At 43.7% G+C, this 27,091-nt stretch overlaps 1 protein-coding gene across 1 annotated transcript in view; it reads left to right on the forward strand.

Annotated features, from left to right (window-relative positions):
• IL6R (interleukin 6 receptor) overlaps positions 1 to 23,479 on the forward strand; it is a 29,959-nt gene extending 6,480 nt beyond the window's left edge. The window contains exons 2-11 of the mRNA XM_089483357.1: positions 7,511 to 7,759; positions 9,799 to 9,922; positions 10,985 to 11,163; positions 12,064 to 12,224; positions 13,762 to 13,906; positions 14,874 to 14,917; positions 15,979 to 16,057; positions 16,841 to 16,931; positions 18,676 to 18,888; positions 20,259 to 23,479. Of these exons, the coding sequence (XP_089339483.1) occupies positions 7,511 to 7,759; positions 9,799 to 9,922; positions 10,985 to 11,163; positions 12,064 to 12,224; positions 13,762 to 13,906; positions 14,874 to 14,917; positions 15,979 to 16,057; positions 16,841 to 16,931; positions 18,676 to 18,888; positions 20,259 to 20,262 (1,289 nt within the window). The 3' untranslated portion in view covers positions 20,263 to 23,479. The remainder of the gene's footprint in view (positions 1 to 7,510; positions 7,760 to 9,798; positions 9,923 to 10,984; positions 11,164 to 12,063; positions 12,225 to 13,761; positions 13,907 to 14,873; positions 14,918 to 15,978; positions 16,058 to 16,840; positions 16,932 to 18,675; positions 18,889 to 20,258) is intronic.
• The last annotated feature ends 3,612 nt before the right edge of the window (positions 23,480 to 27,091 follow it).

Here is a 27,091-nt window from a genome sequence, read left to right on the forward strand (position 1 = left end):
CCATTTCTTACCAGCTGGAGGTTTGGACCCTCGATGATTTGGATTCTACCCAAGAGTCCAGATACCAGTGAGATGTTATCAGAAAATGTGGTACATCCAAGTATTGTCACTTTTTGTAACTACGCTTGTCAGACTGTGCCTGGCATCTCCTTTCCACTGTATAACAAACCCCAAGAGAACATGATCACTCCCACCTAAGGATCCCACCACTTGCACCCCATTAACCGACCATCCTTGGTTAGGATCAGGTCTAAAATAGCTGATCCCCTTGTTGTCTCTTCCATGTTTTGGACAATGAAATTGTCTTCCAGGCAAGTAAGGAATTTGCTAGACCTTAATGTTTGGGCTGAGTTTGATTTCCAACAAATATCAGGATAGTTGAAGTCACCCATCACTACTACATCTCTCCTTTCGGAGTGTGTGGTCACCTGTTCTAGAAAGGCATCATCCAATTCCTCCGTCTGACTTGGGGGTCTGTAGTAGACTCCCACCATAACATCCTTGTTGTTTCCCTTCCCTTTAATTTTTATCCAGATGCTCCCCACCTGGCTTCCAGGATCGATGTCCTGGATCTCTTCACTGGTGTCACTTCACCCTGACATATAGTGCTATTCCTCCTCCTTTCTTGTTTGGCCTATTTCTCTTGAAAAGGTTATACCCCTCTATTCCTACATTCCAGTTATGAGACTCATCCCACCAGGTTTCAGGGATGCTTATTCTGGCCTGTTACAGACTGCCAAAATAAAGCTGCTTTGGGTCTCTTTGGATGTATGCTGTTTAAATGATGCATGCATCCTAAGAATCCGGAAGCTGCACCAAAGCTGCACTCCAGTGCTTAGGAATGGAGTGTGGCTTTGGCGCGACCTCTGGACTCTTAGGACCCATGCATCATTTAAACAGCATACCTCCAAAGAGACCTGAAGCAGCTTTATTTTGGCAGTCTGTAACAGGCCTATATCACATTTGCTTTGCTGTGCTAGGAGTTCGAGTTCATCTTGCTTATTTCCCATGCTCTGTGCATTAGTGTAGAGACATTGAAAACCATGGGTTCTCCACTCTAACTCTGTAAAGTTTTTTCCCCCTCCCACTGTTGGATCCCTGCAGTATTTGCCTGGTTCCTTCTATAACACTTTGACTATTATCCCCAGCCCTTGTGATCGTCTGTATAGTGGCTTCATCCAGATGCTTAGTCAATCCATTTGGAAGTACTCCCAGAGCACCTATCACTACTGGAACCACAGTTATTTTTCTTTTCCCAGAGGTGGTGAATCCCAGGCAGTTTGTAAGTTTTGATCATTTATAATCTCAAGGCGCACATAGGTCTAAATTCTATTATGAATTTACTAGAATAAACCCATTGAACCAATGGGATTTACCTAAGTGTTGATTCACCATTCAGCAATTAACTGAATGGGCTGATGCTGCTTGGGACTAACCAACATGATGCTGTTTGTATATAGCTTTTGTAACAATAGAGAAGAAAACCACTCCTATGAGGTATACTAGTCTGAGAGTGAGTGACTGGCCCTCAATCTGCCAATGAACCTTCTGTCAGACAATTTAAACCTGGGTTTCTCCAGTTCTTGGTCCCAGTGTGACCCTTTCAACCACAGTATCCCACCGTTCCCATGCTTCAAAAATAAAAACCATGTGCCTCTGTGCACATGCAGTGTGCACGATCCCCTATTGCCTGGAACAAGAAAGGCCTATATAGTGGATGGTGCAATCCCCAGGAATGACAACATACTTTCTAAGTGTCCTGCTTTGGAAGGGACAACCCCAGTGAATCTCCTCTCCTTCCAGTTTTTCAGTGGTTCTTCCTCATTAATAACCTTTTTGCCCTCTTGGTGTGGCTTGTCTAGAGGGGTCCCAGTTCGTCCTTGCAATCTTGGAGGACTTGCCTAGAATCGTAGAACTGTAGACTTGGAAGAGACCCCAAGGGCCATCCAGTCCAACCCAATTCTGCCATGCAGGAACTCTCAATCAAAGCACCCCCCAACATATGGCAATCCAGCCTCTGCTTAAAAACCTCCACCACCACAATCTCTGAGGGAACGTCTTCCACTGTCAAACATCTCTTACTGTCAGGAAATTCCTCCTAATATTGAGGTGGCATTTCTATTCCTGGAGCTTACATCCATTGCTCTGTGTCCTATTCTCTGGAGCAGCAAGAAAACAAGCTTGCTCCATCCTCAATGTGATCTCCCAAATGGTCTATCTCTATCCTATCCCTATCTATCCTATTCCTATCACCTTTTAACTTACTCTTCTCCAGGCTAAACATATCCAGTTCCCTAAGTCTTTCCTCATAAGGCATGGTTTCCAGACCCTGCACCATTTTGGTGGCCCTCCTCTGGACATGCTCCAGCTTCTCAACATGTTCTTCGAATTCTGCTCCCCAGAACTGGACACAGTATTTCAGGTGAGGCCTGACCAAGGCATAATAGAGTGGCACTATTACTTCCCTTGATCTAGGCACTATACCTCTGTTGTTGCAACCTTTTTGGTTTTGCTTTTTGTTAAAGTGAATTTAATTGCAACTGCATCATGGCCTAAGCTGAGCCTCTTGGTCCAGTAGAGCATGGGGATTAGCACAGAGCTGTGAGCTTTGCCTGCGCGGGTACCAGCTGTTCTTGGCAAAGCTTCAAGATGGGCAAAGGGTCCATGCTGGGAGGATGGAGGCAAATGGGCTGTTTGCTTTGGGCTGTTGACATTTCATCAGGTTCCTGGTTTTGAACATACTGCCGCACGGAGAGAGCAGAATAAGCGAGTTGTTCAACCAGCAATAGTGCCAGCCCCTCCACTGACCTTTTCCCAACCTGCTCAGGAGAGCCTGGGCCTGGCTCTCCCTTCCCCCAGAAGAGATTAATTCAGCTTGGGAAGATCTGGAGAGCATTACTCAGTTGGGCAAAATGCAGAGGCCAAAGAGCAATCTCTTTCCACCTCCCACCCACCGACATGCGGCTGCCTGCTTTCTCAGAACAGGAGCACCAGGACATACCTGGCAAAGCTGATCAGCAATAGAATCAGGGATGATAAAAGAAAGATGTTTTTTCCTGCCTTATAGGTTTATAAATGCATAAATAGATTTATATTGCCGTCTATTGGGGGGTGCTTTGATTGTGAGTTCCTGAATGGCAGAATGGGGTTGGACTGGATGGCCCTTGGGGTCTCTTCCAACTCTAGGATCCTAAGGGGAGTGAGAAGTTACAACCGTAACTGTCTGTGCAAGGGCTGGGAAGCTGAAAGGACTCTGCCTGGTGCGGCATCATGGGCATCTTTGCTTTTCCACTCCGCCTTTACACTAAATATTAACAAAGTCACCCTGGCCTTCTATGAGAGGTTGCCCAAGCAACAGAATGGCTTGAGGGAACAGCTTGGAGAGCCAGCAAGCCCTAAAGCCGTGGCAAAAGGCACAACGTGGTGTCAGGAGCAGATTCCATGTCGGAGGATCTGTCCAAACTTTAAAACAGTGGGAGGCTAGGGTGCGTCATGAGCCCTCCCATGACCTCAGAGTGCCACAATATTGCATCTCTTGCAATCAATCAATCAATCCTTCTCTATCGAATCAATCAATCATCCAATCAATGAATCGATCAATCAAACTTCCTCTATCCAAAATGTCCCCAAATGGGGAGCATTTTCACTATGTTTTCAGGCAACTCAGGAGAGGCCTTTTTTAAAACAAGAATTGGGAGTCACATCTTGTTTACTTTCTGCTGTTTTTTTAAAGGCTTAAAACAGGCAAAAAGGTAGAGAAAATGACCATCATACCCTCTAGGAGGCATTTGGGGGCAAAAATATTGACTTGCTTTGCCCATCCCAGCTCTAAGGGAACCATCTGACGGGGCAAACCTTATCCGTTAAATCAGTTCAAGCCCTTTGGGTAGTTCATTAACAGCGGAGCTGAAGATCTGGAGTGGATTCACTGCCCCACTGACATAGGAGCGATCAGCCCCTGCTTGGTATAAAAGATACCCGGTAAATGTTATACTGATATATTCCAATTTGACAGTGTCTGTAACAAGCACAGCTCCTTTGAGCACCACCTCTCTCTGATTCTGAAGATACTAAGTACGGATTCTTCCTTAAGGTTTCCATGCTAAGTTTAAGAAGGAATGTGAAGCCGAAGGCTTTCACGGCCGGCATCCATATAGTGTTTTGTGAGTTTTGGGGCTATGTGATCATGTTCTAGAAGAATTTATTCCTGACGTTTCGGCAGCATCTGTGGCTGACATCTTCAGAGGATGCTGGCATGGAAGAGAGTAGGGTCACATAATATATATACCCCACTCTCTTCCATGCCAGTATTCTCTGAAGATGCCAACCACAGATGCTGGCGAAACGTCAGGAATAAACTCTTCTAGAACATGGCCACAGAGACCAAAAACTCACAAAAAAGACTATCTGAGAAGGATATTGGCAACCTGAAAATGTCTGTAGGAAGGCAACCAAGAGAGTCAAAAAAGGGCCGGAAACCACTGAATCCTGTGAAGAGTGGCTTAGGGAGCTGGACATGTTTAGCTTGGAGAAGAGAAGATTGAATGGTGATATGAGCATCTTTAAATAGTTGAAGGGATGTCACATAGGAAAATGGTTTTCAAACTTGGGCTCTTATCATCAGAAAGTTCTTCCTAATGTTTAGGCAGAGTCTCTACTTGTAATTTGCATCCGTTGGTTCATGCTCATCTTTGGAGCAGTAGACGTTCATTCTATCTTCTGTATCAGTGGCTCTCAAACGTTGGTTTTCCAGATGGTTTGGGACTTTAACTCCCAGAATCCCTGGTCATTTGTCATACTGGCTGGGGCTTCTGGGAGTTGAAGTCCAAAAAATCTGGAAAACCAAAGTTTGAGAACCACTGATATGGAAGATGGAATGAACTTGTTTTCTGCTGCTCCGGAGATGAGAACATGAACCAACGAATGCAGATTACAAGTAGAGACTCTGCCTAAACATTAGGAAGAACTTTCTGATGATAAGAGCTGTTCAGCAATGGAAATCCTTGCCTGGAAGGGTGATGTACTCCAGCTGAACTCAGACCTCAAGCAGGCCCTAAATACAACTGTTTTCATAAGGCCCTTTCTGCCTGTGAGATACGTGTGAGGAAACCGTGCCGTGATTTGAAACTGCTACCAAAAATGTGGTACTTTCCAAACTTGGGCAAGCCCCTTGTCTTTCGATGAAATGAAACTGCACAACGGCACTGTTTTTATTTGAAATTGGTTGTCTTTCAGCAAAAGAGAGTCTGAGAAAACAGAATCTTCCAAAAACAAGCCACCTGCTGCTGCTAGAAGTTTTAAGGCCTAAATGTGAAGTGCCAGTTGGTTAAGAGAAGTGCATTTTCTTTGTTGTTGTTCTTGTTGTTGTTGTGTGCCTTCAAGTCGTTTCTGACATAAGGCAGCTCTAAAGTTGTGAGGTTTTCTTGGCAAGATATGTTCAGAGGAGATTTGCCATTGCCTTCCCTTGAGGCTGAGAGAGTGTAGCTTGCCCAAGATCACCCAATGGGTTTCATAGCCGAGCTGGGATTCGAACCCTGGTCTCCAGAGTCATAGGCCTGTTACAGCCAAAATAAAGCTGCTTCGAGTCACAGTGGAGATACGGTGTTTCAATGATGCATGTGTCCAAAGAGTCCAGAAGTCGCACCAAAGCCACGCTCCAGCCCTAAGGACTGGAGTGTGGCTTTGGTGCGGCTTCTGGACTCTTTGGACACATGCATCATTGAAACACCATACCTCCACTGTGACTCGAAGCAGCTTTATTTTGGCTGTCTGTAACAGGCCATAGTCTAATACTCAAACCACTATGCCTGCTAAGACTTCTAGATCCCTTTCACATGTACTGTTGATAAGGCAGGTGTCACTATTATTATTATTAGTAGTATTACTATTACTATTATCATTTATTTATAGAGTGCTGTAGACTTTGCATAGTGTTTTACATAATAAAAATAAGAATGAAATAAGAATAAAAACCTGCCGAAACATCATACAATCTAAAACATCGATATCACAAAATGAAAACCTCTCTAAAATAATACAGTAAGCAAATCAAAACATAAGCATCAACATAAGACACATTAAATTCAGTTGTGTGGTGCGCATGCTATTTTGTTATTTTAAACATGGTAGCTATAATGATAAGTAACTATGGCCAGAATCCTGTTGGGGTTTTATGTCTGCAAGAATTAGAATTGGGCAGTTCCATAATAATAATAATATCTCACCCGATCACAGGGAATCCGGGCCAGTAACAACATTAGAAAATACATTAAAATAATATGCACATCCAGTCAAGGGTTGATGTTACGTTACTACACCTGCACTTTCCCCAGTGTCCTGTTTGCAGTGTACTAACAGGGTTTCTTAATACTTCTGCTACATAGCTTAGTGTATGTAATGTACATATTTTCAGGTGTAGACTGTGCTAGAGGATTCCAGCCCATTTTTCTGGGCCATGGAGGTAATAATGTTTTAAAACTAACTTTCCAAGCTCTATGTAAATTCCAGGTGTTTTGTACAGCTTATATGTTTGGACTCTCTTTCACTGCAGCTCTTTGAAGCTAGTCTAGGTAGTCATCTCTTGAGGATGTGTTAGCTCTGCGATTCTTGCATTGGGTCTGGCCAAGAAATTGGATATGAGAGCCCTGTTTAAGTATTTGAAGGGATATCACACTGAGGATGGAGCAAGCTTGTTTTCTGCTGCTGCAGAGAATAGGGCCAGGAGCAGTGGATGCAAGCTACAGGAAAAGAGATTCCACCTCAACATTAGGAGGAACTTTCTGAGAGTAAAAGCTGTTCGACCGTGGAAGACGTTCTCTTGGAGTGTGATGGAGCCTCCTTCTTTGGAGGTCTTCAAACAGAGGCTGGATAGCCATCTGTTGAGGGTGGCTTTGATTGAGAGTTCCTGCATGGCAAGGGTTGGACTGGATGACACTTCTGCTCTCTTCCATCTCTTTGATTCTATGATTCTATGGTTAAATGTGTTGTAAGACATTTCTCAAACAGTGATGGCTGGTAGTTAGGCACTGCAGGGATGTAGCCAGGATTTTAGGAAAGGGGGGGGGGTCTAGACTAAGTGCCACCATTATAATGGGGTTTGGCTGCGGCGGTGCAGCAGCACACATCATTCATTTTTCTAATAGAAGGGGGGGGTCCAGACCCCAAGACCCCCCCCCTTGGCTACGTCCCAGGGCACTGACTTTTATTCTACAGTAAAAGAGCTACCCAAGGTGCTGGACCTATTTGGGGGATAGGCTTTAGCGCCTTCAATAGCTCCTTTAAAGTTTGGATGGAAACCCAGAGCAGATTCTCCGCCGTCACAGTGATGTGGGTGCTAACACTGTCCCCAACTAAGCTAGAAAACATTGGTAGCTGTGACCTTTTTCTCTCCCTTTCCTACTTTCTCTCTTTCAGATTTCTGGAAATGCGGAGCAAGGAGAGAACAAACATTTCCAGTGAAGTGAAAAATATGAAAACAAACCTTACCCTTTTTTGCTTGCTTTTTCCATAGCTGCCTCTCCCAATGTGATTGTCGCCTGGCCAGATGGAAACGCTACCCTGCCCTGCCTGGAGGGAGAGCTAGAGAACAGCACCGATGTCTACTGGAAATTCGAGGGGCGGAATCTAAGTTCCTACCCCGCCATCCAGGTTGTTCTGGGACCCAACCTTTTCCTGCCATTCGTATATTTTAACAATTCTGGTTCCTACAGCTGCCACATCGGGGATCGTCTCCTTTGTGCCTGGCGCCTGGTGGTAGAAGGTGAGTGCTGTTCATCGTGGTTGGAAATGGTGGAACCACTTTCAGCCAATTCTTCACCCATATTTTATCATCTGCTTTCTCCACCCCAGGCTATCTTGGTTGAAATCCAGTATTTACAATGTCATAAGTTAGATGCACTACCTTGTAAATTTTGCTATTCACATTTACCATATATACTCAACTATAAGTCAATCTCATGTTTAAGTCGAGGGCAGGTTTGGGGCTCAAAATTATGAATTTTGATACGGCCCGTGTATAAGTCGAGGGTAAAACTTAGGAGCATGCCACAAAGGATGTAAAGAATGAAGGACAGGAAAATGATGACCAAGAATGGTTCTGTTTTTCCATCCAAGCATTCAAAAAGGCCAGAAGCAGCACCACTGTAGAGAGAATAGAGGGAATTGGTGCTTCTTTTAGTTTTCTCCTAGGATGGACTACCAAGCCCTAACCTTTTGCCACTCTACTCAAAGAGGGAGATGGATCCTATTTTGAGTTAAGGTACAGTCCTTGCGTTGACCCATGGATACGTCAACCCAGGTTTTTTGGGTCAATTTTTTTACTCAGATTTCTAGACTTTATACAGTATATCATGGCACCATTGCAAATGCCCCCCAAAACTCACCTTAAAAGCCAGGGAACTGGGCCAATGGACGGAGTTCTCTGGTGATGGAGATCAAGATGCTGAAGGATGGCACATCCAACCCTCTTGCACCAACAAACCACAGTACAACAAGCATAACACCAACTCATCACACCACACTGGTGGAAGGGGAATGGATATGTCATCCTTGAGCATCCCACATACTGGTGCCACAGATCTCCTTCAGTTGGTGCAGCTGCCTGCCCTTTATGGTGAATTTTGGGGAAGGGAGGTCAGATAAGGATACGGATTGTAGCCATGTCATTATAGCTGGATCATGTAGGGCAATTCAAGTTTCCTAAAACTTCAACCTTTGTTAAGGAAACAAAAAATCCTGTTAGAGTCTAGCTTTAAATCTTCAGAGTAGCAGCAAACGTGTCCTTGTCTAACTATGCTTCTCTAAGAACTGAGACCGACTCAAAAAACAACAAACACACATCGCTTGCAGTTTAAACAAAAATTTACTAATGGCTTTAATCTACATACACATAGAGGCTATATCCTAACCTAGCTAAGAAATAGTTCAGGTAAAGACGAAATCTTTTATCTCACCATCTTTCCAAAGAAAGTTGAGAGAGGAGGAAGATGGAGAACCCAACAGGGCAGGAGAAAATCTTTCTGTGAGGGAGAGTGATCTGAAACCCATGGTTGGTTTATCAGTTTGCAAAGTTATTGCCCTGTGATTCACTCAGGAGCAAATGGGATGTTTTCAAGAGGGGAGGCAGCAGGATTTGCATGCAGGAAAAATCTATCTATCTAAGGAGGGGAAGAGAGAATGCAAAAAATCTTCCAATAGATCTTTCTCCTGTTGTTCCTCATCTCTCCTCAAAGAACACATGGAAGAAATTGGCACAAAAAGAGCTAAGTATATGAAGACTATGGTCTCATACAGACAGGCCAAAATAAAGCTGCTTTGGGTCACTTTGGAGGTATGCTGTTTAAATGATGCATGCGTCCTAAGAGTCCAGTCCGTGGCTTTGGCACAGCTTCTGGACTCTTATGCATGCAGCATTTAAACAGCATGCCTCCAAAGTGGCTTGTTCTGTATGGGGTCTATGACTCTGGAGATCAGGGTTCGAATCCCAGCTCAACCATGAAACCCACTTGGTGACCTTGGGCAAGTCCCATGCTTTCAGTCTCAAGGGAAGGCCATGGCAAACCTCCTCTGAACAAATTGTGCCAAGAAAATCCCATGATAACTTCGCCTTCGGGTCGCCATAAGTCAGCAACAACTTGAAGGCACACAACATCAACATCTGAAGACCTGGGCTGGGAATCATGTAGCCCTCCAGATGTTATTACTGCAAATCTCATCATTCTTCGTCATTGGCCATATTGGCTAGGGCTACTGGGAACACCTGGAAGGCCACATATTATTGTCTCTGCCCTCCCTTTGCAGAACCTCCCAGGACGCCAGATTTCTACTGCCACCGAAAGAGTTTAACCAAGGACATTCTGTGTGAGTGGAGAACGCCACGTCCCATGTCACTGCGCACCAAGGCCAAACTTTGGATGCGAAAAGGGTGAGCATGAGATATCATGTCATGAGGTGGTGGGCCAGGGATGGGCAAAGAGGATATCAAGGGAACCTTTTGTATCAAGGAGAAAGGAGGGTGTGATGCAGGCTGCATCCACACTACAGAAATAATCCGGTTTGACACCACTTTAACTGCCTAACTATTTAATACAACAAAATAGCAATACTAACCTCTCTTCTGCTGGGAAAGATTCAACAATTAAACATACTGTCTGAATTTAAAACAGTATTAAAGACTTATCTGTGCCAGCAGGCCTACCTAGTCGAGCTATGAATTTTAAACTAGGATGTTTTAATTTTATGTTGGATGATTTTAAAGTGTCCTATGATTATGTGTTTAAACTTAATAGTTTTTTTTTAAATAGATGAATTGTTTTTGATGTATTTTAATCTATGCTGTTCCCTGCCTCAAGCTTTGGGCAGAGGTAAGTAAGAAATAAAATGATGATGATGATAAAATAGTAACATTATCACTGAAATTGATGTCTATACAGTGGGTCCTTGATATCTGTTGGGATTTGGTTCCCCTGCAGATACCAACATCTGTGGATACCTAAGTCCCATTAAATACAATGGCACAGTAAGAAGGTGTCCTTTGTATAAAATGGCAAGCTCAAGAGTTGCTTTTTGGAATTTATATAGTTTTAAAATATTTTCAAACCGTGGATGCTTGAATCTACGGATAAAAAGAAAATCTGTGGGTATGGAGGTCTGACTGTACCGAGAAGGCTTACACAACTAGATGAATTTTCAATGTGTTTCTAAATAATAAAGGTGTTTGGAACATGTCAAATTTTAGAGGGAAGAATCAGCCCAAGAGCGAGCGCCACTATGCTGAAGGTTTTGCTCCAAAACACTGTGGAACAAGTCTCAGGAACAGATGGCAACACCTTGAGAGATTATCCAGGAGCCTGCAAGGACCAGTTGGGTTTATAAGGGAGAAGTAGTCTTTATGCAGCAACAACATTTGGGATAGGTTCCTCCCACTTGGCATTGCTTCTACTGCCAATATTGCATGATGGTCGTTCTTTTCACTCCCTGCCAACAGGTTCTCAGGGGGAAAACACCAAGAGCAGCAGTGCCGCTACTATGCAAAGTCCCAGAAATTTACCTGCCGTATCCTTGGGCTGAACAATGGGGAGGACATCATGCTGGGGGTATCGATGTGCGTCATGAACTTGGCAGGCAATGCAAGCAGCCACAAGTACTTCAACTCGGAGTCTCTGTGTGCGTAGGTTTACTTTCACTGACCAGGGTCTAAATCCAGTACCTGGGTATAGGCACACCTTAGCAGCAGCTTTTGGCAATAAGATTCAGCACACCTTGTTGTTGTCATCATGTGCCTTCGAGTTGTTTCCAACATATGGCGACCCTATGGCAAACCTCTCATGAGTAACTAAACCCATCATGGGGTTTTCTTGGCAACATTTATTCAGAAGAGGTTTGTCATTGCCTTCCCCTGAGGCTGGGAGCATGTGTCTTGAGAGCATGTGAACCTAAGGCAAACCTATCATGGGTTTTTCTTGGCAAGATTTGTTCAGAGGAGGTTTGCCATTGCCATCCTCTGAGGCTGAGAGTGTGGCATGCCCAAAGTCACCCAGTGGGCTTCCATGGCTGAGCCAAGGCTTAGAACTCCTTTAAATTCAAGAATGCAGCTCAGAGCAGATTCATCACCCAGGGACACTGAGATCAATGGTCACCAATGTTCATAGTGCGTTCAGAGCTTTGTATGTAAAAGGACCCATAGAACCATAGAGTTGGAAGAGACCTCAAGGGCCATCCACTCCAACCCCTAGAGTTCCACATCTGGATTTGCATTCAGGTGCCATTTGCTTCTGCATATGTTTGCGCAATGTTTCACTCAGTGGTGGCTACTTCCATAATTTGGGCCATTTCTACGTCTTGCCATGGTGAGATCCACAGATTCACTACACATTGCATGAAGAAGGTGTCATTCTTGCCTATCTTTCCTGCAGTCTTACCAGTTTTTGTCCTGATTGGCATCTTTCCTCAATCTTTGATCTCCATCACACCTCCACACTCTTGTCACTCCCCAGTTGTGTGACTCTGATGTTGTTGTTCTTAAACAGCTGATTATTCTTCCTCATTTGATCTCTCCCTGTGCAGTGAAGCCAGATCCGCCGGCTGATGTTGTGGTGCATGCAGTAGAGAACGCTACACGCCAGCTACAAGTGACCTGGCGTTACCCGTATTCTTGGGGTTCCACCTTCTATCGCCTCCAGTTCCAGCTACGTTACCGAGTGGAAACCTCACAAACCTACTCAAAGGTGTGACTTTTGCTTTATTTTTTGTTGTTGTCAATTGCTTCAAATCAGCTTCAATTTATGGTGACCCTTTGAAATGAGAGAAAGATGACCAAAATACCCTAAAGGCCTCAGATCTTATCTGATCTTGGAAACTAAGCAGGGTCTGCCCTGGTTAGTACTTGAATGGAAGACTGCCAAGGAATACCAGGTGCGGCCAGCTATATTTTAGAGAAAGGAGCTGGCAAAACCACCTCTGAGTCTTCCTTGTTTAAGAAAACCCTATGAAATTCATGGGGTCTCCATAAGTTGACAAGTGACTTGAAGGCAGATGTGCAAACATGAATGAGAGACCTTCAAGATGCCCCACATGCTGTGTGATGGTCCAAAACCTTTTATTTCTTAAAAAGCCTTTTTCAAGAAATGAAAGTTTTTGGACCATTACACAGCACATATGACTTGGTCTCCTTTTATTCTTCTACCGTGAATATGTGCTTTCCAGGTTTTTTTTGTTGGATTTTGAGATTATAACCTGGTGTTATAATTCTGTAACTGATAAGGATTCATGTTTATGGTTGTTAACCATTAGTCTGACCTCAAAAACCTATCTTGTCAGCTTGACCCCAGTAACCTTGGGCCCTGAATCCAAATCAAGATTTAGAAATCTGAAACTTCAGAGATCTACCTTGGGAAGCCAGAACTGCTTTAACTTCCACTGTTTGTTTGTTGTTGTTCTTTTAATGCAACTCCATGATATTTGTACAATGGTAGCCTCTTGCTCACAGGTAATGCCTGCCAAATTGTAGACAGATGCTTCCAGGATTTTTGTCCTCTGTACATTTAAACATGCAATATCAGAGAATGGATTTAGTCAGTGGTGTAGTGGAACCAGGGCTTGCATGAACAAAGGACTAAAATTTCTCAGTTAGCAAGGGGCCACTCTATTCTGCTTTGGTCAGCCCCCACCTGGAATATTGTGTCCACTTCTGGGCACCACAATTTAAAAAGGACATTGAGAAACTGGAGCATGTCCAAAGGAGGGCGACTAAAATGGTGAAGGGTCTGGAAACCATTATGCCTTATGAGGAGCGACTTAGGGAGCTGGGGATGTTTAGCCTGGAGAAGAGAAGGTTAAGAGGTGGTATGATAGCCCTGTTTAAATACTTAAAGGGATGCTATATTGAGGAGAGTGCAAGATTGTTTTCTGCTGCTCCAGAGACTAGAACATGGAACAGTGGATGCAAGCTCCAAGAGAAGAGATTCCACCTCAACATTAGGAGGAACCTCCTGACAGTAAGGGCTGTTTGGCAGTGGAACACACTCCTTCCTCGGAGTGTAGTGGAGTCTTCTTCCTTGGAAGTCTTTAAACAGAGGCTGGATGGCCATCTGTCAACGGGGATGCTTTGATTGTGATTGCCTGCATGGCAGAATGGGGTTGGACTGGATGGCCCTTGAGGGTATCTTCCAACTCTGTGATTCTATGATTCTATAAAAAGTATCATGATGTCCTCAAAGATGGTGGGGATTGTACCCAGCTACCACCTTTTCCTCTTGCTGTCAGGTTCACGTTCGCGAGGGCACTTCTTACACCATCTCGGATGCCTTGCAAAATCTCGCTCACACTGTCCAAGTGCGAGGCCGTGAAGAATTTGACCACGGAACCTGGAGCGAGTGGAGCCGGGAAAGTATTGGGATGCCTTGGACAGGTGGGCAGACTGATCCCCCACCCCAAGAAGATGTGGAATGAGTTTTCCAGCTGACTGTGTGGGGTAATAGTCAGAGTGGGACCTAGTATATCCGAGTTCAAGTCTCCACTCAGCTGTGGAATTCACTGGGCGACCTTGGGCTCCCATTCCTCTCAGTGACAGCTAATCCCTTCCATGTTTATGTGTTGGGAATTTTGCTCCAGGTTTCATTCTGAACTTTAAAGAAGCTTGAGGAGCGGGCTTGGATAATTCCTTCAAAGTTTAGATTAATAGTTGAAGTGAATTCACTGCTCTCCTAACATGCAGCCACTGGTCTCCCTTTCACAGGCAGCCTAAGCAAAGAAATGCAGAATTAGTTTCTTTGAGGATTTTTCAGACTATGTGGCCATATTCCAGAAGAGTTTATTCTTCTGTGGCAGGCTTCTTCAGAGAATGCAGAGTTGTTCGGAGGAGAAAGTGGAGAGGAGGAGAGACATGGGCTCTGCCTTCAGTTCACTGGAGGAAAGATGGGATAGAAAGAGAACAAATACATAGCAATAATAATAATAATAATAATAATAATAATAATAATAATAATACAGGTTGAGTCTCCCTTATCTGAAATGCTTGTGACTAGGTTGGGATTTTGGATTTTTGGAGACTGTGGAATACCTATCTTTGCATATACAGTACGTACATAGTGAGATATCTTGGAGAAGGGGCTCAATTCTGAAGTCAGCAGTCTTTTGTGTTTTCTATACACCTGATACACATAGCCTACAGGTAATTTTATACAATATTTTATAATAATGTTGTGCATGAAACCAAGTGTGTGCACCTTGAACCATCGGAAAGGTGTCATTATCTCAGCTACCTATAAAAATGTTTTGGGTTTTGGTGTATTTTGGATTTTGGCATTCCAGATAAGCGAGAATCCATCTGTACATAATTTTCACTCAATGTCTCCTTTGTCTTCTTGGTGTTTCAGAACCCAAAGACCCTGAGTCCGAATCCACATCATCTGTCTCAAAGGTATGTGATTGCCATGAGGAAAAAGGCCTTCTTTGTTTTAGTTCTGGATCACTGGAATCCCTTCCCTGCAGGTGGTTCTTTTATTGCCCCAGCCTTGGTGTAATGGACCAAAGAAGAGAAAATATTTTAGTTCTGCATAGCGTGAGTGTTGGGCCTTCCCTGGTTTGGGTTCCAGACCTATCCAAGGCTTTCTTTAGTGCCAGACACTGACACATGCACAAACAGCAGAAGCATGACCCATCCAACTAACATACTGTATATACAGAGAGAGAGTCACTGATACAAATTAATCCTTATTCTGTCACTGGCCAGCTGTTACTGTTTAGCTGTGATGCTAACAAGGACTCTCAAACCCATCTGCCTTGTGGCAGAGGCTGTACAAGCCTGGCGTCTCATAAATAAAAAAGGAACTATGCTTACAACACCACAGTGCAACATCAGTCACTGAACTACCCCATTACCCCCTAGAGAAAAGAAAGTTAAGAGGTGATATGAGAGCCCTGTTTAAATATTGGATGGGATGTCATATTGAGGGTGGAGCAAACTTGATTTTTGCTGCTCGAAGGAATAAGGTCCAGAGCAATGGATGCAAGCTACAGGAAAGAGATTCCACCTCAACATTAGGAGGAACATCCTGACAGTACGACTGTTCAACCCTGGAACACACTCCGTTGGAGAATAGTTGAGCATCCTTCTTGGGAGGTCTTTAAACAGAGGCTGGATGGCCATCTGTTGGGGATGCTTTCACTGAGACTTCCTGCATGGCGGAATGGGTTGGATTGAATGGCCCTTGAGGTCTCTTTCAACTGCATGATTCTATGATTCTATAAACTCCTGAAGGCTCTCTTCCACATGCTACCTTCTAATCTCTCCCCAACCTGGTGCCGAACCACACAAATTAGTCTTAAAAGACATGACAGAAAAGGGAAGGGGGAGCAGGAGGGAGAAATAAAACCAACAAAAACCCAGGCACCATTTCTTCACTAGCCTGCTACACTAGTACCTGGATGTTCATACAACAAAATGACACATCGTCTTTCATCTCTATTTCTTTCTTGCAGACTCCAAGAGATGATCATTCTCTGAGCACTCCTAACCCTAGAACCCCTGGCTTTCCTAGAGAAATTGAGAACCCCACAGGTAAGCATGGAAAGAGAGTTGGATATATACAGTGTGTGTGTGTATGTACACACACACACACACACACACAATACATAGATTAACATGGACATCACTCCTTCCTACCCAGGCTCACACAGTATGTATATATACCCCACTCACTCTCATGCCAGCATTCTCTGAAGATGCCAGCCACAGATGCTGGAGAAACGTCAGGAATAAACTCTTCTAGAACATGGCCACATAGCCCGAAAAACCCACAAAAACATTAGTAGTAGTAGTAGTAGTAGTAGCAGCAGCAGCAGCAGTTGTTGTTGTTGTTGTCCCTCCACATTTACTGAGGTTCCCCATGAATGTGGAAAACTTGCAAATAAAAAAACACTATTCTTTTTACCTAGCACCGTTCTTGGATCCTCTAGATCCTCCAGTGCAACTCAATGGTCAATATCTGCCAGACGTCACTCATTGAATCACACTGGAGGACCTACAGAGGCCTAGAAAATGTTTTCTCTAGGAACTTCTAGTTCCTCCAGCATAACTCTGTGGTCAACTTCCAGCACAATTGCGCCGGAGGACCTGGAGATTCCTAGAGGGAACGTATTAATCAAAACCACAAATAATAAAATCCACAAAGTCACAGCTGCATGTATGGAGGGTCAACTGTATTATTACAGGGAGTGGAAGAGAGTGTGTCTAAATTCAAAGAATGTGGTTGTATTGCTGTTTTTGCTGCTGACTGTCTCCTGCCTTGAGACCACCCAGCCCTGATGTAACTTTGCTCCCTGTTTCCTTTACTTCCAACAGAAAGTGACACAACTGTCCCTCTCCACGTTTTCCTCATCATGGCAGTGAGCTTGATGTTGGTCCTCGCCTTGACGGTTGTTTTCGTTACCCGGTAAGGAAAGGCACTCAATGGGGTGTCAGCAAGTTTGTGTTGATAACAAGAAGGGGGAAGCCTATGAAACTCATATCTAATCAAAGACTCTACATTTGAATACAGACAGAGGCAGTGTTTTTGGGAAATGCTCTGTGCCAAGGCTCCAACTGAGCAGACGACTGAAGACAAGGATGTCAAAAATGGAATCTACTGGAGGTTATTTTATTGGGAACATCTTGTCAGGAGCCCACACTGGGTGGGATTGCCCCAATGTTCTCTTTCATTCCTTCCTCCTATTACATCATCTCTTTCTCCCTCTCTTAATAATAATAATAATAATAATAATAATAATAATAATAATAATCCCACCTCTCCCATTGAGGATCGAAGCGGGTAACAACAAAGGAAAAATACAAGTACAGTTTCTCTCTCTGACATCCCTTTTCTCTCTCCATGCTTTTCTCTCCACCTACTTTCTCTCTTTCAACAGCACTTCCTCCATTTTCTCCTCCTCTCCTCATCCTCTTTCTTCTTCCTCCTTCCCTCGTTTTTCTTTCTCCTTGTTACCTTCTCTCTATCATCATTGCTTTCTCTATTTTTGCTTCCCTCTCTCTTTCTCTTTCTTGCCCCATTCTCTTTCTCCTTAGGTTTTGGAACATATTCTTTTTTTAAAATATATATCTTTATTAAATTTTATACATAAAAACATTTATCAACATTGCGAATCACAAACAATATACATAATCAGTATACCTAAACATATATTATATACCTATAATACCTATAATATACATACATACATATATACATACATACGTCCTACCCCCTACTTATAACCATACATAAACATACATACACATATATACACCCTACACCATACACATACATAGACCATACACATAAATAAATATACACACATACACGATACATATACAAGTACATCATCATATAGACTTCTACAACGTATCTACCATACATCCTTACATCTATGACAAACATTATGGAAAAAACCCCAATCTATAATAACACATAAATTTCCTGGATTCAAATGCATATAATTAAATGCTAATTCATATAATATCTTTTTGGATTGAACCTGCTTACAGCATAATTCTTTACATTTTATAGTCTACTAGTCTTATATAGACAAACATGTAGCTTTTGAACATATTCTTTGAAGGCCATTTTTAAAGTTATTCAGAAGGCTTCATGCAAACCGTGAGTCGGGGCAAATCCTAAAGTGAGTGGAGGCTCTATGTTCCTCTTTCCACCAATATTTGACACCATCTCCCTTCTTTGTCTCTCTCTTCTTCATCTGGCCAGCTATTCCTTCTCAAAAATCCCTAGGGATTGCCTGAAGATGGTTTTTGAAATAAGACTGGGTGCTGCATGTTGACCTACCCCTGGTTAAGGACCGTGGGCACCTGGCTTTAAGATCCTTTTGCTTGGATCTAAGTCCCATCTTGAATAGCTTTCGTGACTCAAGATGGCCTTTCCCACTTGAAGGAGTGGGAGATTCCCTCTCGCGTGCTTGTGCAATTGATATAACCTGGCCTTCAGACTGTCTTCTTGCAGGAGCATGACAAATATGTCCTGCAGTTTTGCTGTTCCATATTGGATCAAGCCTGGCCATTACATTGAGTCTTGTGGAGGCATGACATATAGGGCTTGGTGGAGTCTTGTGAATGCATGACAACTATAGCCTCACTGTTGGGTTGTGGTCTTGATCATAATTTCTATATGTATATGTATGTTTTTCAAGGTACAGAAAAAGATGTGGGCAGTCCGGAGAAGGCAAGCCAAGCACCGTACCATCCTATTCCCTGGCTGCGTTTCCTTCTGAGCTTCCTCTGAGCGCCTCCCCACTTCTCTCCCCTCCTGCCTCACCCTTCAGCGAGAGCTCTGTGGACAGCCCCCGCATTCTGGAACAGGGACCGTACGACATCTCCAATGCAGACTATTTCCTGCTGCCAAAGTAAATGGCAAAAGTTGGGTCAGAGAAACTGTTTGGGATCACATTGTCCCAGGTCTAACACAGGAAGTCGATGCAGTTCTTCCAGAAGGACCATCATGGTTGAGACCACCATGCCTGCCTGGGTTCACCCCATCTTGTCTGATTTCAAATGCTAAGCAGGGTCAGGCTTGGATGGAGGCTGCTGGAGATGACCAAGGATCTCCATGTAGGGCCAGGAAAGACTCCTGTCTGAATCCTTGGAGAGTCAGTGCTCTGAGCTGAAAACATTTGGCTGGACAGACCTATGACTCGATAACCACCAAAGAGTCCCTTCTGAGTGCAGCCTATGCAGCTATCTGGATAGCTGTGGTGTTCCTAAGAGCAGCTTCAAATGTGCCAGTGTAAAGGTGATCTCAGAAGCCGCACTAAGGTGGGCCTGGTTCATGCCTCCAATGTTCTGTCGGCTATCAGAAAGACAACACACACAAGCATATTGCTGTCGTGGAGAAGTTAAACTTCCTTGAAAGTGAAGACAGTTAATGTCATCAACCCACAAATGAGTACCAGCCATAGCTAGGTACACATGGTTCAGACAGGAGACCCTTCATACTATCCAGTTATAGTGCTATGATTTCACTGTAACTGCCATGGCCACATTCACGGGAGCCCTGGGATTTGTAGTTTTGGGAGTCATGAAAACTCTTTGGCTGAGAATTCTAAGTCTCTCTCCTTAAAGTGCAAATTGCAAGATTCCATAGGATGGAACCATGGCAGTCAACGCGGAATCATAGCACTACAACTGTGTAGTATGAAAGGGTTCTAGGTGATCCAACCAAGTGCCATGGGTCCTGACATTTCCTTTGCCTCAGTCACTGTCAGAGAAAAGAGCTGGAGGAACTTTTCCTCGGGCTGACTCAGTTTCCCTCCAGGTAGCAAGCAGAGGAAGCCAAATGCATTTCAGAAGTCGAACCAGGGCATTTACCTCTCCCTACATCTTGATTCGAATGGAGTTTGTTACTTGACCTCAGAGGTTCCAGCCCTTCCATCACAAAGACTGGAAATGATAGCCAAAGAGATGTGGGGCACCCAGAACGATGGACAGCCTTTTCCCATACATGCTGGAGAAGAATATCTTTGAGCAGAGGTGTGCAAGTATATATTTTCCCCCAAAAGGAGGAGTTAGTGCAGTGTGGCCTATGGGCAGCATAGGCCCCCTCAAACCCCTGGAAACCCTTGACCCCGAACTTAAAAACAACAACACAACAGTGCAATTTGTGGACACTTTTTTATCCGACAATCAAGCAGGAAGCTTGAAAGCATGCACAAAATAACTTCGTTTCCACAAGCAGAACCCTATACGACCCTCCAAGTACCTCTGTTTTTCTCTATAGGTGACATCTTCTTGCCATTTTGAGAGAGAGACTGTAAAAGAAGACAGGTATTTGGCCTTGCTGTGGGGTGTGTGGCCTGTGGGGTGGGGTCCGATGGGGAAATGGGCCTTTGATCCCATTCATTTGTCTACCCCTCCCCTAAAATATGCATTTTTACAAGTTTTTCACTCTAGAGTATATATTTTTGTAAGTATTTCCCCTTATGGGATATATTTTTGTATGCCTTTGTCCCCAAAGTATACATTTTGGTATACTCCTTTCATTGTTGCATCCTTTTCAGCCAAAGTATGCTTTTTTCTATGCATTTCGCCTTAAAGTACAGCCAGCCTTCCTTGTCCACGGATTTTTTATCCACGGATTCAAGCATCCACGGCTTGAGAATATTCCAAAAAAGTATAAATTCCAATTAGCAAGCCTTGATTTTCTATTTTATATAAGGGACACCATTTTACTATGCCATTGTATTTAAGGGGACTTGAGCATCCACGGATTTTGTTATCCGCGGTCCTGGAACCAAACCCCAGCAGATAATAAGGGCCCACTGTAATACATTTCTAGTTGCCTCTTGGTATGCTTTTCAAGCCAAGAAATTGCAAAATGTGACTCAGTGCAAAACAAAAGGGTGGCTGCTTTCAACCCACCCCTTCGGCTGAATCCATTGCAAAACACTGATCAAGTGAAATGTGAGCATCCTCCCGTAAGAGGAAGCGGTCCTCAGCTGAGTCAAACCATCGCCCACCCATCTCACCCAGGATTGGGCGATAGATGAAAAGTTGCTTAGGTTGGCATTTTTATACAAGAATACCCAGTTTGCACCATCAGGATCTAAACTCAACTTGCATTTGGGAATCCGTTCTTTCCCGTTCCCACCTCTCGATCCCTCCCCTTAAATAACCCGATCGGGATTGGATAATGTTCACATTTCCAGCACTGGAAAATATGGGTTTTCTGAAAAGAAACGGGGGGAAACCCGCTTTCAGAAAACCCGCGATAAGGGGCATTTGCCCCGGTTTGGGTGTGTTTGCCCTCGATTCGGATGTGCAATGCCCAGCACCAGTGGAAATAATCTGATTATAGATCAGGTTGTGAACCGATCTATAATGCAGTATGAATGGCCCCTCTCTTTGCAGCTTGATTTGTAAAGCAATGATACCTTTTAAAAAGAATGATGCATGGGAAAATGTCCACAAATACATGTATGCCTCAGTTAGTGAAACAGATGTGTTAGCGTTGTTTCTTTAGCAGAATATTTGGTAGAAGGAAGAAAATAGGTTCCTGCACCATAAACAAGAAGAGCAATTCAACATGTTTCAGCCAACTTTTTAATCCAGAAGTAGCAACATGCACATGCAAAATGAAACCATCAGGTCAGATAAACCTTCTCCGGTCCAAAACACTGCAGAAATAATCCAATTTGAGACCGTTTTAACTGCCGTGGCTCAATGCTGTGAAATTCTGGGAACTGTAGTTTTGTGAGACATTTAGCTGCCTCTGTCAGAGAGCTCTGGTGCCACAATAAACTACAAATCCCAGGATTCCCTAGCAGTGAGCCAGGGCAGTTAAAGCAGTCCTAAACTGGATTAGTTCTGCAGTGCGTTTTGGACCTCAGTTAACAAAAACATGCTGAACCTGCTAAAGACTTTTTCCTAAATGCGCCCAGAGATTACGTTTTTTTCCTTTCGCCAGCCTCCATTTTGCTTATGATTTCCATTTTGATGGCCAAACTTCTACATCTACGTTTTGTCTTGTTTAACAAGCTGGGGATAGACTTATCTGTGAGGATGATTTATCCGCTTTCTCCATTTCTCTGTGATTTGCTCTTCATGTTTCTCAGTAAGGGATTCTTGAGGCAGCTGCTGTTTACCTTGCCTGTTCTAGGAAGGCATCCACAAATTCAGTGGGATCTGTTGGAGTAGAAACCTGTTCTTTCCTAGCGCAACTTTTATTGCATTGGTTACTGCAGACACACTGCTGAACCCGACACTAAAGTTTGTATTTCTCCATCCCTCCTTCACATCATACTAAACAATGTCCATCTAGCAGAGGACAGGGAGGAAAAGGCAGAGGCGTCCCTTATAAAAAATGGAAAATCAAGGTTTGATATTTGAAATGTATACTTTTGGGAACATTTTCAAACTGTGGATGCTTGAATCCGTGTATAAAATATCTCTGTATAAGAAGGGCCGACTGTACTTCACTTTCGATCACGAACAATGCAATCTCAAATGCGTCTATCTGCACCCAAAGGGCATTACAGCGTTTCACTTCCGATAAAGGACAATGCAATCCTGAAATGCATCCGTCTGCACCAAAAGGACCTCCATTTTGCCAAACACAGGAATATGTACAAATTCTGCATGGGCATTTAGATGTGGTCTTGCCATCTGAAGTTGGAAGGAGCTTATCGATGGAAAAACAAGATCATTGACAAGACCGAGCTGGCTGGATTCACATAGACTTTCCAATCTTCTTCCCGTCGTTGGAGATCTTCTCGACTGGAAATGCTGGGGATTGAGGCCTGGATTATGACATTCCTCCCCCCCCCCCCCACTGTAATGAGATGTTTTAAAGTTATAGACCTGCTTATACCTCCCAAAGGCCTTCCAACGAATTTTCAAATAACTATGGGCTTTGCACTGGACTATAACAGCAATAGTACTACAAGACAGTGGCATAATGGGATAATGTCGCTGTATCTGAAGTGTGTAAATAAAGGCCACACTGGTCAAAACAGGGTGCTTTTTACTCCAAATGCATCACGAGAGCCTAAGGAGAGTAAATTTTTACGACTCTCCCAAAAGCAGAGGCAGAGAGGAGAACCTTGGAGAACTCTGGCATTGCAAAACCCAGAGTTACTCTGGCTTTTTTGTAGCAAAAAAACAGAGCGATGACTTGTTTTTCCTTTTCTCAAAGTTTGTTGCGTGGGACTTGGTTTTGCTTCGGCTGGGGTTGCATGCTGACAATGTGCTGGTGGCGCGAAATGTGACCTGATGTTGTGGAAGTCACCCACATAGGAGACAATGATGAAACTAAAGTGCTCTTGCACTCATATCCTGTTTATGGGCTCCCCACTAAGACATCCTCTTAGCCACTGTGGGAACAGATTGCTGGAGGAGAGAAGTGCATGGTCTCACTGAGCCGGGCTTTTCTCATACCCTCCAACCTTTTATGGCTGGAAAGCAGTACGTTTGTGGCCAAGCAAATTTGTGGCCGAGTCTGCAGGGAAGACTGTCCTATTCTCTCCTTTGCCCCTACTGAGTTAAATGAGGTCAAACTATGGGCCCAAACAGACAGGCCAAAATAAAGCTGCTTTGGGTCACTTTGGAGGTATGCTGTTTAAATGACACACGCATCTTAAAAGGCCAGAAGCTGTGCCAAAGCTTTGGTCCAGCCCTTAGGACTAGAGCATGGCTTTGGTGTGGCTTTTGGCCTCTGGACGCATGCATCATTTAAACAGCATACTTCCAAAGAGACCTGAAGAAGCTTTATTTTGGCCTGTCTGTATGGGCTCAATCTTTCCATTTTGAACTTGGTTTGCAGCAGTTGAAGTACCATGTATGAAGTACCATGTTTAGAAAGTCTATAAGTCCAGCAAGCCTAGTATGTTTAAGCACTATGTTCAAGTACCATGTCTATAAGTCTAGAAAGTCTACGTCCAGAAAGCCTAGCATGTTGAAGTGCCATGTCCATAAATCTAGAAAGTCTAGTATGTTGAAGTACCATGTCTATAAGTCTAGAACATATACATCTAGAAAGTCTAGTATGTTTATGTACCATGTCTATAAGTCTAGAAAGTCTGTAAGTCTAAAAAGTCTAGTATGTTGAAATACCATGTTGGAGTACCGTGTCTGTAAGTCATCCTCATGTATAAGTCTAGGGCAGGTTTTGTTGCCAAAACTATGGATTTTGATATGACCCATGGATAAGTCGAGGGTAAATTTAGGGGCAATGTGACAAAGGATGTAAAGGATGAAAGACAGGAAAACAATGCTGTTTTCCTACCCAGACATTCAAAAAGGCCAGAAGCAGTGCCACAGGAGAAAGAGTAGAAGTGGTCAGTGCTTCTTTTAGGTTCTCCTGGAATGGACTAAGATTTCACTTTCCGCCACTGATTCTGTTTTGGCAAGAATTAAGGTACGGGACTGACACTGACACATAGAAAAATCGATTCAGATTTTTTGGCTTGATGTTTTGATCTTCAGCATGAGCATGTATGAGAGCAAAAGTGGGAGGAGGAGGAGGGAGGAACCAGGACATTTTAAAAGCAGCAGAAAAAGTGGGACGGCAGAGGATTAACCAGGAGTGTCCCTGTTAAATTTGGGCAGTTAGAGTATATATCTTCTCCTTATTAGCCCCAATATTGAGGAATGGTACCCCTCTCTTCAAAGGCAGTCGGCCTCTGAAGACCAGTTGCTGGAGAACATGAATTTAGCATTGCGCTCCTGTCCTCCTTGTTTACCCCTCTGCCTAACCTAGGCCTGTTACAGACTGCCAAAATAAAGCTGCTTTGGGTATCTTTGGAGGTATGCTATTTAAATGACGCATGGGTCCTAAGAGTCTGGAGGTCGTGCCAAAGCCACACTCCATTCCTAAGCACTGGAGGGCAGCTTTGGTGCAGCTTCCGGATTCTTGGGATGCATGCATCATTTAAACAGCATACCTGCAAAGAGACCCGAAGCAGCTTTATTTTGGCAGTCTGTAACAGGCCAAAGTAAACTAAATACAACTCAGTATTTAAATCTCACAGGTGTATTTTCCCATTCTTTCTTCTTTAGAAATGTTACAAATGGTCGTCAGTCTTTCAAAAAGTTGTCCTGTGCTTTCTCTTTCCTCAAGATAGACAGTTTGTCCATTCCTGCCATTTCTATCATTCACAATATCCATTCATCCTTACATGGGATCTCTGGATTCTTCCATTATTTTGTATACAACAAACTGCCAAAATTATCTAGTGAAGGATTGCATGAAGTTTCACTTTTAAAAAGTTTCCCTTATTTGTTTGGCGCAGGGTGCTGAGATGTCGCAATCGCAAAGGAAGACAAGGCACTGAAAAATGTTCAGATGTTACACAATCAAAAGTAAAAACACTCATAGAAATATATATTCATTTCATACGATTTATTTACGGCTATAATGCAGATGACATCAAATTAGATGGAGTAGCTGATACCCCAGAGGACAGGATCAAAATTCAAAATTACCTGAATAGATTAGGAAGCTAGGCCAAAGCTAATAAAATGAATTTCACCAGGGAGAAATGTGAGGGACTGCACTTAGGCAAAAAAAATGAAATGCATAGATATAGGATGAGGGACACCTGGCTTAAGGAGACTTATAAGTGTGAAAGGGATCTAGGAATCCAAGTACACTGCAAGTTGGACATGAGTCAACAGTGTGATGCATGCAGCAGCTAAAAAGACCAATGCGATTCTAGGCTGCATCAATAGAAGTATAGTGTCTAGATCAAGGGAAGTCATAGTGCCACTTTATTCTGCTAGAATAATAATGTGTCCAGTTCTGGGCACCACAGTTCAAGACAGATGTTGACAAGTTGGAGCATGCCCAGAGGAGGGCCACCAAAATGGCAAAAGGTCTGGAAACCATGCCTTATGAGGAGCGATGTAGGAAGCTGGGTATGTTTAGCCTGGAGAAGAGAAGATTTGGGGGGGGGGGGGGTACATGATAGCCCTGTTGAAATATTTGAAGGAATGTCATACTGAAGATAGAGCAAATTTGTGTTCTGCATCTCTAGAGACTAGAACCCACACCAGTGAGCTTAAACTGTAGGAAAAGAGATTGCAGCTCAACATTAGGAAGAATGTACTGAAAGTAAGAGCTGTTCAACATTTAAATATCTCCCTCTTCCTTTGGAAGTTTCTAAACAGAGATTGGATGACTATCTGTTGGGAGTACTTTGATTGTGAGTTCCTGCATGGCAAGAGGTTGGACTGGATGGCCCTTGGGGTCTCTTCCAACTCTAGGATTCTATGATTCTCTGGCCTGTTACAGACTGCCAAAATAAAGCTGCTTCAGGTCTCTTTGGAGGTATGCTATTTAAATGATGCATGGGTCCTAAGAGTCCGAAGGTCGCGCCAAAGCCACACTCCATTCCGAAGCACTGGAGTGTAGCTTTGGCGCAGCTTCCGGATTCTTAGGATGCATGCATCATTTAAACAGCATACCTCCAAAGAGACCTGAAGCAGCTTTATTTTGGCAGTCTGTAATAGGCCTTTGATTCTAAGTGCTTTCAGACTGGATTATTTATGCAGTGTGTTTTGGACTTCAGTCAACAAAACCTCTGAGAGAAAAGTTCCTTTTCATAAGGCCTGCCATGCAGGAATACACAATCAAAGCACTCCCAATTTGGAACCTGGTGTTCCAGAGTTCATCGAGACCTCTTTAGAACATGCCTGGCTCCAGAGATGAAAATATGTAAATATGCCCCCCACCCCCCACCCCAAATATAATGCAGAGTATGCAGGCTGCACTTACAGTGGGCCATAAACGTAGATATGGGAGCCGCATACAGTGCCCAGAGCGACAAGTTTCTTGAAAGAGGCCAGTTGTTGAATTGCATTTTGCTGTAGCGTGTTATGGGGCAGCATCTTGCCCCCTTGTCCCTTAATGTGTTTCCAGACCTAAAAAGGTCTTGAGACCTCTGAGCCATTCCCCTGCTTTCACAGTGAAAGTTGCAAATGTGGGCAGCCTCTTCCTCAAATGTCCCTGGGGGACTTGGTGGCTCCCAGAGGGCTTCTGCAGCGGCCGCCCCACCTGGCCTCACTTCTCCTTTTGGGTTCCCTTCTCTGGTCTAGACTGGGCACCTATTGCTGTTG

The sequence above is a fragment of the Sceloporus occidentalis genome, unplaced genomic scaffold (assembly GCF_023333645.1).
Source record: "Sceloporus occidentalis isolate IW3139 unplaced genomic scaffold, rSceOcc1.0.p SCAF_20, whole genome shotgun sequence".
Taxonomy (NCBI): Eukaryota; Metazoa; Chordata; class Lepidosauria; order Squamata; family Phrynosomatidae; genus Sceloporus; species Sceloporus occidentalis.